Here is a 15,631-nt window from a genome sequence, read left to right as displayed (position 1 = left end):
AGCCATACAGCCCTTGCGCAAAATTTTATGTCTGAAATACAATGGATGCGTCACAAATAGCATGCAAAAGTAGATGTCTTTGATACTGAGACTGAAAAAAAGAAACTGCATCATTACCTCTTGACGGAAGTGACGCATGACTGAATGTGCAGCTGCTTGGCATGACCTCCAAGATTATATGGCTGCGGATACCGGTAGCATGCTGCAAAACCTCAGAGTTGACATGCTGGGACTTGCATCATGTCCCGTAACTACCAGGTGCACGCGTCATCTGCTTAGGTGATATTTAAAGGCTGCTAATAAAAACAACCACACTCACCTACACTGCTTTTCCATCATCGTACAAGTTAGCCACCGATGCCCCAAAGTGCAATTCAGTGGCTTGCCTATCAATATCTGTTGAGGTGGCTGTGTGGAGGTGGATTATTTTCATAGCATCAAATGTCCACAGAGGTGCACATTCGTGCTACAGTGCACCAGCTATGCCAACCATACATTCTTAATGTGTTCAGTGTATCAAGAAATTTCACCAGCATACATGAATACCATGCCATGCAGTCACTCTTGGGGTGCAAAAACTTGGCCATGGTGCTACTTACTGCCCAGAATGAGCTGCAGCCAAACTGATTTCCAGAAAGAAAAATGTCTTCCCTGTTTGCAACATACTTCCACTGCAATATATATATATATATATGTATGTATGTATATGTGTATATATATATATATATATATATATATATATATATATATATATATATATATATATATATATATATACACATATACATACATACATATATATATATTGTATCCTATTGGGTATTGTTGTCGTGGGATTAAACCTTACTGCAACATGATAGTTCTGGTCCAAACAGTGCTTTGTTTCCACAGATTGATACCATTATATAGGATAACCCTCCCATACTGTGTTGACATGCTCGCTTGGAAGTAAGGTGTACACGAAAGTAACGTTACAATGATTTGTTCTACTTCTAAAATACAGAGAAGTATTTCAAAACACAACTTTCCTTCATTGTTGTTTGACATCAGTGCAACCTTGTTGGTGTTAGTGGTATTGCAGTCTGCAGTCTTTGAATGAGAGCCGATGTTTGTGAATCAGAACTGAAGATAACATACTGTGGTCGTCATTATATGTAATCTAATAAACTGTAACAAACAAGAAGGGGAATACAGAGAGGTGGCATGTGCTGAGCATATGCTTTGTTTGTCCTGGCATTCAAAATGTGGGCAAACTTGTTTAAAATAGGAGCACGCGCCAAGAGAAATCAATAGGGAAGTATAGGACACCATGGGCCTGTCCTGATTGCAGGTTGTAAATGTAATAAAGCTAAAGATTAAGTGATAATTCTCACTATGGTACAGTCTGAAATACTAATTGTTGACACATGAAAAGCTCGACGAGCTAAAAAAAGTTGCAGTTTCGCCCAAAAGGTGACGCATAGATTGCGATAGCAAATTGTTAGATAGCTATACGGTAAGGCTATGCATTCTATAAGCTGTAATACTGCTGTAAATATTCGCTTACTAACCAAATAAGCATAGTGTCACGCGTACACATACAAATATGAACGCACCTCGCTCGATGACTGTGGACACTCGCTGTCGGAACGCTTGCGTGATGAAGAGCGGCAGCAGCGCCAACCGAATTCCCCTTCATACAGCCTCTCGCTTCAACACGAACTAGGCGTAAAAGAACACAACGATCGGCTATATTGGGTCGATTAGCCTTCAAACCCACCGCAGATTACTTCCAAGAAAGGGCACGCGCAGCTGCGCTTAGCCACGCCACACCCGCCGTGGTTGCTCAATGGCTATGGTGTTGGGCTGCTGAGCACGAGGTTGTGGGATCGAATCCCGGCCATGGCGGCCGCATTTCGATGGGGGCAAAATGTGAAAACACCCGTGTACTTATATTTAGGTGTACGTTAAAGAACCCCAGGTGGTCAAAATTTCCGGAGTCCTCCACTACGGCGTGCTTCATAATCAGAAAGTGGTTTTGGCACGTAAAACTCCATAATTTAATTTTAAATTTAGCCACGCCATGCGCAACCATGGCTAGAATAGAAGCAGTGAACCGTGCCCCCTCTGTCCTCCATCCCACGTATGTAAAATGTTGCCGCACACCCTTCCCACCTTCCTCTGTTGCGCGCGTGAGAATACGCCGCCACACCAAGCTGCCATCCTTCTTGGCTCGCCCTCGTAAGCTTTCCCTCACATCTACAACATGCGGTGCATGGCTTCGATGTTACTGCATTTGTACCTTATATGGAACATCACTGTGATTCCGAGAGCAGAAATTTGACTGTAGTGTGCATATAATTGCTTATCAGAATAAAAATCGGGAAAGATGCAGCCTGTCTCTGTTTATCATAAATTGTCAACAGAATTTTGACTTGCAACAGAGCCCGGATGCATTGCTGAAGGTTTCAGGTGCTTCAACCTCATGTGGATCAAATGTGAGATAGACTCCTGTGGCTGCAAGGCAACGCAAGACAAGGGTGAACCAAGAAGCTAAATATGAAATTCGTTGGAGTCGGGAAAGGAAGAAAGAGGAAACAGATAGAAAAGAAGTGTAGTGACTGGTTGCCGTGTGATTGGGCCATGTGTATGCATGACATGGACAATTCAGCATTGACCCCATTTAAAGGCATTCTAACAACCTTGTTTTCTCCACATCAAAATTATGTTGTGTGTAGCACGGCTCAGCATTGTATGAGGATGAGTTCAACATGTCTTTAAGGTATGTGCAGGAGGAACTTAACTTTCTTGTACGGATGAGCTGAGCTGCTGAAAATACACTTGATGAGCTCTGCTTGCCAAAAGCTTCAGCTTGAAGACAGCTCAAACTTGCCAATCCCTGAGCACTTTTCCATAACACCACCTGGTGGCATAAAGATCCTGTTGAAGGGATACTTTTTAACATTTAGTTGATGTATGTACCATGCTTTGCTTCAGAACAGCACCCTGACTGCAGCATAACCTTTATACAACACTGCTTCTGTATGTTCCAAACACTCTAAGGACAGAGCAGCTGCAATCGTCATGCTTCTGTCCCAAAAGCCTTCAAAGTTTAAGACACTTCATTATACACGTTTCTTCGTAGTTGGAAGTGTTGAAATTTATACCATAAAAAAATGCCAGGTGTTTCACACAACCAAGCTATTAAAAAAAAGTATTATAGATTTGGTGAACTCGGATCCGAGTAATTTGCGCAAATAAAAAGATCCTGTATATTTACAAATTTTTGCCCATCCTTAAAGAATTGTATAGATAGTGTCTATTGCAAATTAACTCAGTATTTAGGAGGCAATGCTGTTGTTCTGAACAGTACTAGAGGATGCAAATGCTGTGTACACATGCAATATCTGAAAATTCTAACTGTCAAGGATATATTTTTCTGGAAATATTAGGGACACTAAGCAAAACTAAATTTTTTAAATATTGTTTCTCTCACAATACAGACTAGACCTGGCTGTTGCACAAGAAATTTTATTTGTTAGTGTATTACTTCTACAGTTTACTGTTCGTGGCCCAACAGAAATATATTTCCTGCTCTTATGCAAAATTTTGATATGGTACTTGAGGCGATTATTGTGATCTCTTACAGCATATATTACTGGTCACTTCAGGATTGCCTTATAGTGTTTCAAAGGTAGTAAAAGACAGCAACTATGCTTTAAGTTTCTTTTAAAAATTACAAGGGCAAACTGCTGTTAGTGTCTATGGCAGCTTCAAGTATATAGGTTCAGCCAGGGTGAGAATGGTGGGCAGCATAGAGGTGGGCAGTACATGAATTTGCCTAAACTTAGCACTTCTGGTTTCGAAAGGCTTTGCAACTTTGCAAATGAACCATTTTCACCAAAATATTGCATTATAATTGCAACAATCCATAATAATTATGCATGTGTGGGAGATTAATTGCCTTGCTGTGTTTAGACAACAAGTTCTTGGAAATTTATAAAAATAAGAATAAGGAATATCACAAGGACATTTAAAGCCACAAGCATGAAGATTATAGACAAATTCGTGCATTATTAACCATCACCCCATGGTAGTTATCACCCCAGAGTTGCCTCTAGTAATTTTTGCAGAAAACTCTATGACACTTTACTGCGCGCCGTATAGGGTCTAATGGCAATACTGAAGCCTGATTATCAATACTTGATACCTTGCTCCCATAATACAGCCTTAAAACTACCTTGTGGTTGTGGAAGCACTACACTGGTGGTGCTTCCAGAGTTTTCTGAAATGACTAGTCGAATATGCCACAACTACAGTAGCAACAGCATCCTTCAGTACTTCTCTTCTGGTTGGGAAACTTCCCCAAAATTTTCATACAGGGAAAGAATTGGTGCCACCAGACACGCTGCCGTCAGTAGGAGTTAGCCACACTTGGTTGACCAAGGCCGTGCGTTCACGCGAATCTTTCCCCAGCAAAAGTGCCTGACACACAGTTTCTCACCTTGTTTGCATAGTGAACATACAATGGCAAATCTAGAGAAATTAATTTGTGTCAACCGAGAGCCACAACCACACCTGCACCATGGAAGGCAGCAAAGATGCAGAACATTGAGAATTCTGAATGCAGGGACAGGGAGGAAGGAAGGAGAGAGGCAAAGAAGAGTAGCATGGAATGGTGACCTTATATCACTTTTAAATGCTTGAAGGCAAGCTGCTTTCATGGATCTTTACAAAATTTAGCAGACGATTTGTTTAATGGGCCAATTCACTGAGTGGTAGCAGTGGCAGCATTTGTGCGATTTTACTACAACATTCAGTTTATACTTGGCACTGTGTCCATCTTCCTTTCTTGTATCAAGTTTTTTTCATGCTGTTTTTGTCTCTAGAACGGTATATCAATTCACCCGGCAAACCATCCTTCTGAAGTTAATACTATGTCTGCCATCGTGATTGACTGGCATCTGCTCTTATAATTTTAGTTCAAGAACTTTTTTTTGTTCGAGTTCAGGCCCCGACATGTACTAGTCAAGCAATACTTTGCAGGATAGTCTGTTCATTTAATAAAAGGGCAAATTAGTTATCATAAAGCAATTGTCTGATGGCAACTGTAGACTACTATAATGTAAGTGGACGATATACCTATTCACTGGACAAGACTGTTGCTTTGGCTTGGCATTCATAAATCCTCGGGATGGAGTCTGCTTTGAACTCAGATCACTCACGTAAAAACAATCTTTCACACCAGCGAAAGTGTTTAGAGTTATGTGAAGCCGAGAATTTCTCGCCACTGATTTGCTCACTTCTACTTGCCTCTAAGGTGCACTTCAGTGGGGAAACAAAACAGTTCTTTTTGTTGATGCCCTCATAACCGAACAAACATGTAGGCACACAACAAATGTTAGGCATTGTCGCTGTTGCAAAGAATTGCTGTCACCGCACTGGGCGAGATGTACAGAAATGGAGCATTAAATTGCCATTTGCACTAACAATGTTCACACACTACAAATGGCAGTCGACCTTTGCACAATAGTTGGAGTATGTACACATTTATGGCATCCATATGGTGTCTACTCCAACACCCTTCTGTCTGCACCAGCGTTATGGCATAACATTACATGAGTTTTGTGACCGTAAAAAAAAAAAGGCATTGAAGGCCTTTGGTAGCGGCTTCGATTCCTGGTACCCACTTTCTTTTATCAACATAAAGGCAATGGCAGTGCAAATATCTGTTGAAGGGCACCTCAACTATAGCGTTACATTCTCATTAGAAATAAAGGTCTTCACATTCCTAAACCCATGTTCTGTCTGTGTAAAGTTATAGGCATTCTCTGTTTAGGCAAACAGGATTTACATAGTATTCATTGCAAAGCATCTTGTATTGTTGAATGTTGATGCAACAAGATTTGTCTTTTCATTACACCATGTTTTGTTTCTTCATCCTTGCAGCACAGTGCTGCTCTCTGCTTTGTTGTCACCGTCCAATGATCTGCAGCTATTCACGACAGAAAATTTTTTGTTTTTAAAGTAGCAACTGCACTAACATAAGGCCCTGCCGACAGTTTGTATATGGAATTGCGTGGCTGTGTTTGTACTGAAACCAAATGGTGTTCCAGAAAAGGGTGCCTGGATGTGGCTGCACTTGCTGCACCAGTGCTCAACAGCACCAAAAGTTTGTGTCGTGCAAGGTGCCTTATTGCACGAGTAAATCAGGAAAAGTGCAACAATAGATGAGCAGTGTCGTCTGCCACAGGTATCTGGATAACCCTTCAGAATGAATATGCACAAAGAAATGCAGTCCGTTTTGATTCTCACTGTGAACTCCCATCGCAGTAGTGCATGGTGCAACAAAATGGTGATCACTTATGCAACTTGTTCACCCAAGAAAACAGCATACAAGAAAGTAATCCAGCTGAATAGAACTTAGTGCACTGTAAGCCTTGCCAACATGTCCTGATAATCAATCATCCAGGCACTATACATACTTGCCCCAATCTGTGCTTTAACTAAGGAGTATTGTGAAACACTCAGGCCTCAATGCAATAAGTCAACATGCACAGAGTCACGTTGTCTCCTGAAAACAGCTTACACAATTGCTGGCTTGCACTTCTTAACTAGTGCAGCAAGGGAGATGAAAGATACCTATATGCTTCTGAACCCAGAATATAAGAGTTCAATTCCCATGGCTACCACTACATACTTTTGTACTGATCAGCATCCCATAGCACTTGCTTCAACCCAGTGCAGGGCAGCAATGTAACAACTACAATAGGGAGTGCCCAGTTGACAGTCTGGATAAAGTAGCCTTATTCTGGAAAGACAGTCCAAGAGCTCTATATAGTAGGCTTAAAAATGCAGCGAAACTACTGAACTGGGCTACAATGAACATCATTTTCTCTTGTTTTTTGCAGACATTGTTTAATATTGCAAACTACTGATCATCACCTAACAACCAGACCATGTAAAGGGTTTGTCATTCTATATTTCGAAGTGCACTGATGGGTACATCACATTTAGAACCATATGAGCACCTGTTTCACAAAATGAGATGGCTTTATAGTGGAGAAAATCACAATTGAAAGCATTGCTTACCTTTTCAATTTGTCTCCTGCTTGAGCCACAGCACTAACAACATTGAATGACACCACAGACTTTGGTTTTTAATGGATGTGCACTTTTTTTTCAAATTACACGTTAAACTTTTCTGCCTCCAAATGAAATGCAATTTATGTAAAAACAAATGCTCAATTACTAATGCTCGCTCTGAGTTATGAGAAAGCTGCATACATTTTTATACTAAGCACAAGTTTGCAAAGACAGCATTAAATTATGATCTAGTAATGACACCATTGCTCCAAGTACAATGTAGTTCACATGACAGCATTAAATTCAGTTCAGAGAACCAGGACTTCCACATAAAATCCACTGTTCTATACATCTTTATCAGTGCCTATTCTCATAGCAGCGAGAATTTGTGCCCAGAATTTTTTAATGCAGCAGATAGGTGCCCTGAGCGATGGAATCAGAATTCTGGGCTTCAGCTGTTAAAGCACCAACTTCTGTCATTGTTAAACTACAGCGCACACAAAAAGTACACGGACAAGTTAACAAACAGGTACTGTAATGGGCGCCTGTTTGTTAACACGTGTGTATACAAACACCATATTCTTTTTCAAACATTAAAAGAAAGTTCAACAACACTGAGAAAGTTGACCAGCTGTAGAACTGAATTTTGTTTTGTTTTTTTCCGTCATTGCAAGATATGTGTGCACAAATACAAGCACTTCCACGTAGCAATGCAACATGCCTCCAATTATCACAGTAACACCTACGGTCGCTTCAGGCTTCCGCGTGTTGTGCATTTCACTGTCTTTCTTGCACAAGTCTACTCGTACTTCCAGATGGTTTGATACTGAATACCAGTCGCCAATGATGTCTGTTGATGGAGGCACACCTGATGTAACGAGGGTAAGTCAACGTGTAAACACTAGACAACTGCTCAGTTCCGAGACCCTTGCGTTTTCTTCCTTTGGACGTCACGATACTTGAAAAGTCCTTTTCCAGGAAGGCCCGGAGACCAAGTCATAGTGTACCAGACGCGATACAGCATGTACCACTCCACAATGCCTATTACGCCGCCAAGTATTTTCTGGGCCATGCTGTGAAAATATAGCACTGTGCACACAAGCATCAAATCCCAGAGAAGCGAAAGGCAGGTCAAAGCCACGAACAGCAGGCGCACAAATGGCGTCAGCCGTGGGTACGCGTCATGCAGCAGGCGCAGCTGCTCGGCTGGCAGCTCCTTCAGAGGGCTGTCATCATCGTACTTCTCATTTCTAAGCAACTCTCCGATCCTCTCCCAGCCACAGAAACTTCGTGCTTCTTCGGCAATCATTAGGTTGCAGAAAATGAGCAGAAACGCATGGCCCGAAATGTCAAATCCAAACCAACGCTGGCCAGCCCTGAAGCATGCTTCCCTCGTTCCATGTTTGTCAACAGTACAGCGGCCCGTGTACGTTTCAAACACTACAAAAAAATTCGTCGTCAAGAACCACGCAGCCGTGCCGACGGCGAGACGACTCAAATGCCGCCTGACAAGCGCGCGATCACCGCAACAGTATACCCAACTTGAGACGGCTACGAACAGTCCCACCGTGATGAGTGTCCATCCCCAGGCGACCTTGACGAAATACGTATTAAACACGTTGTCCTTGCGCGACAGGTAAGTACGCGGAATGGGGAAGAAGTCGCACATCACGGACCCGATCAGCAATACACCAAGGTACAGGGGCACTTTAACACGCGGTTCAACCACCACCACACGACGACACAGGTGCAGTCCTACCATTACAAGAACCTGTGGGACAGACATAGGTTCTCCAAGAGGTTTCCGGCCTGTAGATGTCTGTTTCGCAGTAGCTGCATCCCATTTCATAGCACCCGACACTTTGTTGCGCCTTTGATTGCCTGCCATTTTGCACGTTGGTTTGGATTGGCTCTGCTAATGATCTATGAGGGATCTAAATGTCTGGATTAATCTAAATTGTAGCTTTTAATCTCGGAGGCTATGTCTAAATCATACCTGTCTAAAATATGGCGGCCATGACGTACTGTATTGCGCGCCATGCCATGCCATGATCAAAACCATAGCCTTTGGGAACCGTCGCTGGGCGTAAAAGACGCATGAATTTGGACATACAAAATTGAATTGGACTTACAAGATTTACAATTTAGTAAAATTCTGAGCTTTTTAAAAATAGATACCTACAAAAATTTTTAGCAAAAATTTTATATAAAGAAAGATAAACGTACATTCCCAGCGCACTAATTTAATGACGCCTTTTGTGATTTGTCACTCCGGAGTGCTTTTAACGCAGTTTTAACGTTACTGTTAGGGTATACAATCTATGCGTTCTTGGATCATGGGGAAAAAACTTAGAGAAGCTGTATGGAGGAAAGAAATAAACTTTGGCCATTGGACCACAGGGCCACAGAACACCTATGGTTGGCCTTGACAACCGAGCGCAATGTGTGACGCTAACGATGCTGGCGACTACTAGCGACGATAGTGGCTAAACGGATGAACGCTGTGGTTTGTGGCTGTTACAAGAAATCGTTTGTTTGAATTCCGATTTTGCGCAGTAGCGTCAACTGTGTGTGTACTCGACTGAAGTGCAAAGCAGTTTGCAGTGTTTTGTGCGATGTCCGGTTCTGACGAAGCAGATGTTTATGAGGTAGTACGCTGTCAAATTCGGCGCGCCATTATGTGCGTTCCGTTTGAATTCCCTGTTACAGTGTACATAACAGACAGCTGTTTTCGCCTGTTATATTGAAATGCCACTTTCTTTTATAAATCTTAAATAGGTGGAGAAGATATTAAAGTACCGGATCCGTGGCCAGGGCAAAAAGAAAATTGAAGAGTATCTTATAAGGTGGAAAAACTTCGGTCCGAGTGAAGATACTTGGGAACCTCGGAAGAACCTGTTGGATTGTGAGGAACTGTTAATAGAATTTGAAAAAAACTTTACCAAGGCAGAGGTAAGTTTCTCTCCCATGCTAGAGCAGTGTTTCTGATTTGCCCTTATATGAAAAGTTATCACAATGGGCGTCGTATTAGTGCAAGTTATGACCGTCCAGGGATGCATTTTTTTGGAAGCGTCTCGTCCATATTAGTTACCAAGCTAGCTATTCGCTGTCCCTGCTGGTTGCTGCATGTCTGCACGAGGCATTACGGCAAGTACACTAGCAAGGACAGTCCTTGCCGTAATGCCCCGTGCAGCAACCAGCAGGAGCAGCGAATGTGCCATGTTATTCTGAATTTGAAATTCGGGAATGCACTAAGTGATCTGGTTTCAGCGACGTACACGCAACGCTTTAAAATGCTTCGAAACGCGATATTTGACCTCCTGTCCTATTTTTCTAACAGCCACATTTAGGTTGTTGGGCTGTTCCTTTTATGAATGAGCATTATGAACGATGTCTTGTCAAACGCCGAGTCTTTCGCCCATTACTACGCGGTCGTATCAGCGTGCGTGGGGAATTCGAGGAGCAACTGCATTGACCACTCCGTATCCAATAGTGGTGCCCTGTAGCCAGTGTTCAGTGTGCTTGAACTTGTCTCAACACCCCAGAGGCAGTCGGACAGCCATAACCATATCGCTGCATCGACACATGGCATGTTGCATTTCATCGGCAACTGAGCTGAGTTCATTTGTTGAAGGGAGTCAGTGGGCACACGGGAAGAAATATAAGAAATATGAGCACCATAATGTTTCCTTGCAGATCATGAAAAGGAACTTACACTTCGTTTCCGGACGATTCATGTTATGTAAGACGCATCTTTTTTATGAATAATTACGACCTGGCACTTGCATTCTTTTGGAACAGCAAATTTTTTCAGCGTGCTTGAGTGCTCTGTTGCCTTTATGTGCATCATGCAGTGCCTGAAATCTCCATTGTATGCTTTGTACTCACATATCGAACAAGGTCATTTCCCTTGTCTATTGCGGCAGAAATAGCTCACATACAAAACTTATTGCGAGACAGTTCTCAGCAGATTGTGCACAGCCATTTAAATTCCTAGTAGTATCTTTGCATATCCCTGTGGTTTGATCCTATTTGTAAACGTATCTTCAGAACTCCATGACTGACTGGATTAAAGCCTACTAGTTATTAGCTTATTTTTGCTCAAACCTTAGTGATATGGATGCTTGATGACTTCACAAGCTAAGCTTGGTGCCTATTTCTCCTTTTACACAATATTGATACTACCATATTTGCCTCTGATAAAAACATGTCGCTTCTTAACAAGTTAAATACTGATCTAGAAAATGATTTAAGTTGGTGCAATGCTAACCTATTATCTATTAATGCCACCAAGACTAAATTTTCCTCACATCAACAACATTCGGCATCCTTCCCTTTAACTTTTGGCTCACACTCTATCTCTCCCTGTCCATGCTCATCTTTCCTTGGAATTTCTCTAGACTGCAGCTTGAAACATAAAGACCACATTTCTCGAATAAAAAAGAAAATAGCATACGGTATTCATGTTCTAATTAAAACTCGTCCCTACTTTACACATAATACATTAATCTCGCTATACCACTCATTAATTCACTCTCATATTAACTACGGCATAATATGCTGAGGTAACACTTATAACACTCACTTGGTATCCCTCCAGGTAATCCAGAACCAATCCATAAGAATTATTACGAATAGTTCACGCTTTGCGAATGGAAAATCACTACTACATGAAAACAACATCCTAACCATTTCAGAACTCGCCAAATATAATCTAGGGATTTTATTCTACAAATATGTGACTAAGGAACTGCCATCGATCTGCTTCTCACCTTGTGACCTGATAGCTCATAGCCACACTAGATTTGCACGCAATAATAATTTCCGTCTCCTGAAGTGCGAACTATGGTAAACAGACTGCGGAATTTTTTTCGATATCGCTTTGGAATACTCTACCACCTAAATCAAAAATGAAAAAAATTTATAGCAATTTAAAAGAGAACTAAAAGCATACATAATAAAATACTCACTGATATTGTCCATTATATTTCTAATTTTATTCCGTTTTTTTTATATTGTCATGCTGTAACGAGTGTTCTTATTACTCATATGCCATAAACATGTTTTGGTATTACTCTTAGCTCTCATCTGTACTACTGCTGCTTTAAACATTGTATACCATCATAAATGCCTTTAACACGAGGTCCCGATACAGTCTTTGACTATGGGACCTCCTTATGTATACTACGCACATGTAATTTTTCTGTATTTTTACAAATAAATAAATTGAAAATTGAAATTAAAAACTTACTGCATTCTGGATTGCAAGGACAGATGCAATAAATTTTTTTTAAAGGCATTTAATGTGTTGATTTGCTTTCAAAATGCATGTGCATTGCCGAGAACTAACCACAGCCATTCAATGGATAACAAAAAAGTTTTTCTGAAATCGTAAAATTAATTGAATGCATCTAAATCTTTTCCATCTTGTCTCATAAGCTGTTTATTGCAATTAATACATAAAATGTGGTTGGGAACAAAACTACGAAGCAAACCCTTATTTGATGGGACAGTGTCATCATTGCAGGAACAGGTTGGGGTTTGAAGGAAACTAATACTTTGTAGGCAACGGACAGTAAGCTGATCGGAAAAATTATAGACCGTTCAGCTTACTGTCCGTTGCCTACAAAGTATTTACTAAGGTAATTGCAAATAGAATCGGGAACACCTTAGACTTCTGTCAACCAAAGGACCAGGCAGGATTCCGTAAAGGCTACTCAACAATAGACCATATTCACACTATCAATCAAGTGATAGAGAAATGTGCAGAATATAACCAACCCTTATATATAGCTTTCATTGACTACGAAAAAGCGTTTGATTTAGTCGAAACCTCAACAGTCATGGCGGCATACGGAATCGGGGTGTAGATGAGCCATATGTAAAAATACTGGAAGATATCTATAGTGGCTCTACAGCCACCGTAGTCCTCCACGAAGAAAGCAACAAAATCCCAATAAAGAAAGGCGTCAGACAGGGAGATACGATCTCTCCAATGGTATTCACAGCATGTTTACAGGAGGTATTCAGAGACCTGGAGTGGGAAGAATTGGGGATAAAAGTTAATGGAGAATACCTTAGCAACTTGCGATTCGCTGATGATATTGCCTTGCTTAGTAACTCAGGCGACCAATTGCAATGCATGCTCACTGACCTGGAGAGGCAAAGCAGAAGGGTGGGTCTGAAAATTAATCTGCAGAAAACTAAAGTAATGTTTAACAGTCTCGGAAGAGAACAGCAGTTTACGATAGGTAGCGAGGCACTGGAAGTGGTAAGGGAATACATCTACTTAGGGCAGGTAGTGACCACGGATCCGGATCATGAGACTGAAATAACCAGAAGAATAAGAATGGGCTGGGGTGCGTTTGGCAGGCATTCTCAAATCATGAACAGCAGGTTGCCACTATCCCTCAAAAGGAAAGTGTATAACAGCTGTGTGTCCCAGACGGCGGAAGGACATCATTCCTGAGTACTACGCATAATTTCATCAGTGGCCACCAGCGCTATTTATCTACGGAAGCCAGTGCTCTAGTAATGGAACTTCAAGCCATCCACGACGCTGTGCAAGATGCGACATCTAAGCTGCCTACCATCAAGAAACTAGATATCTTCACGGATTCTTTAGCGGCTATTCAGGAACTCAAGAAGGTTGATAAGGCGATGGAAATCTGCGAGAGAATACACACTATGAATAGTAAGACAGCTACTTGCGTCAAGGTACACTGGATTCAAGGCCATTCAGCGAACCCTCACAACATTGCTGCTGACCAGCAGGCACACTGCCCTCCTAATCCTGATCCTCCACCTATTCCCCTCCCACCCCAACCCCGTAACTCGCTGCGAACCCGTAAAAATGTTCTCCGGCAGGACACACGCGCTCTTATCCCACTGTGTGTCTGCTCCCTCCCCCTTCACCTTACTAGGGCGGAGGAAGTTGTGCTTAGGAGGCTTCGGGCCGGGGTGGCCCTTACACCGGCTGTTGTCTCACGGCGGAACTGGTCGCATTTACCACTGGGTGCTACATGTCCATACTGCTCCGTTCCTGTGGTGGAATCGGATGCATACCACCTAATATGGACATGTACGGGTTTACAATCGGAACGCTCGCGTCTCCTACTGCAAGCCGGCCTCCGCTACAGTGTGACAACCAGCTATGACCGCTGGATACATGACAACAGATTTCACAAAACACTGCTTCAATTCATACACAACACAGGCCTCACAGCACACATATAATACACATATACGCTCCAAGAATTATGCCTTAAGGGCAAGCCTTCATCGCAATTAAAGAAAAAAAAAAACAGCTGTGTGTTATTAGTACTCACATATGGGGCAGAAACCTGGAGGTTTGCGAAAAGGGTTCTGCTGAAATTGAGGACAACGCAACAAGCTATGGAAAGAAGAATGATGGGTGTAACGTTAAGGGATAAGAAAAGAGCAGATTGGGTGAGGCAACAAATGCGGGTAAATGACATCTTAGTTGAAATCAAGAAAAAGAAATGGGCATGGGCCGGACATGTAATGAGGAGGGAAGATAACCGATGGTCATTAAGGGTTACGGACTGGATTCCAAGGGAAGGGAAGCGTAGCAGGGGTCGGCAGAAAGTTAGGTGGGCGGATGACATTAAGACGTTTGCAGGGACAACATGGCCACAATTAGTACATAACCGGGGTAGTTGGAGAAGTATGGGAGAGGCCTTTGCCCTGCAGTGGGCGTAACTAGGCTGATGATGATGATGATGAATGTGTTCACGAAATAAGATGTATTCAGGAAGGTTGGTAGGTAGGTGTGTTCATTCTGCAAAGAAATGCTGGCTTGTGTAATGTGCTCAGTATTGTACCCCATGCTGGCAGACGCAGGCAGTCGAAGTGGCAGAAGGCTAGTTTGTGTCGTCACATTGCCATCTTCGCAGAGAAATTTCCTGTGTACATACACTGTGTTCCTCATTGCTCCATTCACCAAACATGATAGGTGTTGCAGGCAGTGTGGAAAGGTGCTTAGATAAGTGCTTCTAGTTCTAGTGATTCTAGCTTTGTGTGTAGCATGCCACAAGAGTGCCGATAGCCGCATAAGAAAAAGTATTGGCAAGGTTTTTACAGACTACCAAGATTTGGCACATCATGGCCATAAAGACCTAGAATAGTGCAATCACTGCTGCATCATCCATGTAGCTTCAGTGGAGAGTGCCCACACTCTGCCAGAAGTAGGCAGTCCAACAAGGGATGCGTCTAGTTTTATGCACATGGTGACACAGTTAAAGCAGGCCAGGGCTTCATGTAACAGCTCAGCCAATGATGTCAAAAGGCAGTTTCATTTCTTTTTAATATGGTATTGCTGGTGTTGTGCAACATAATTTGTACATTTATTTGCAGAACTTGCCGAAGAATGAAGAGACTGAAGGGACAGAACTGATGCCTACACCACCACCACAGAAGTCGCCAAAACACTTTGACAGTGTTTTGGAGATGTCTGCTAGCAAGGTATTGTTGCACCTCCATTTTAGCCATGAAATGCATTTTGCAACTTTAAAATGTTTTGCAGCACGCTTTTATATGACTGATG

General features: G+C 42.1%; 2 protein-coding genes across 4 annotated transcripts in view; one reads left to right on the top strand and one right to left on the bottom strand.

Moving 5' to 3' along the window:
- Positions 1 to 7,118: 7,118 nt before the first annotated feature.
- On the bottom strand, positions 7,119 to 8,985 carry Fitm (acyl-coenzyme A diphosphatase Fitm). Its single transcript, XM_065449178.1, has one exon. The coding sequence runs from the start codon at positions 8,951 to 8,953 to the stop codon at positions 7,979 to 7,981; it is 975 nt and encodes a 324-aa protein (XP_065305250.1). The 5' UTR covers positions 8,954 to 8,985; the 3' UTR covers positions 7,119 to 7,978.
- A 545-nt stretch (positions 8,986 to 9,530) lies between these two features.
- Positions 9,531 to 15,631, top strand: part of LOC135915987 (uncharacterized) — a 118,590-nt gene continuing 112,489 nt past the window's right edge. For 2 of the 3 annotated variants that reach the window (XM_065449176.1, XM_065449175.1), the window contains exons 1-3: positions 9,532 to 9,713; positions 9,844 to 10,017; positions 15,442 to 15,549. In XM_065449176.1, coding sequence (XP_065305248.1) covers positions 9,681 to 9,713; positions 9,844 to 10,017; positions 15,442 to 15,549 — 315 coding nt within the window. In that variant the 5' untranslated portion in view covers positions 9,532 to 9,680. Of the gene's footprint in view, positions 9,714 to 9,843; positions 10,018 to 15,441; positions 15,550 to 15,631 lie in introns of all 3 variants that reach the window. The other variant, XM_065449174.1, reaches the window with a different exon arrangement.

This window comes from Dermacentor albipictus, chromosome 1 (assembly GCF_038994185.2).
Source record: "Dermacentor albipictus isolate Rhodes 1998 colony chromosome 1, USDA_Dalb.pri_finalv2, whole genome shotgun sequence".
NCBI lineage: Eukaryota > Metazoa > Arthropoda > Arachnida > Ixodida > Ixodidae > Dermacentor > Dermacentor albipictus.
This window is presented reverse-complemented; position numbering and strand designations above follow the sequence as displayed.

Excerpts from the sequence above, each read along its gene's own strand:
- Fitm (XM_065449178.1), bottom strand. The coding sequence starts at position 8,953 with ATGGCAGGCAATCAAAGGCGCAACAAAGTGTCGGGTGCTATGAAATGG.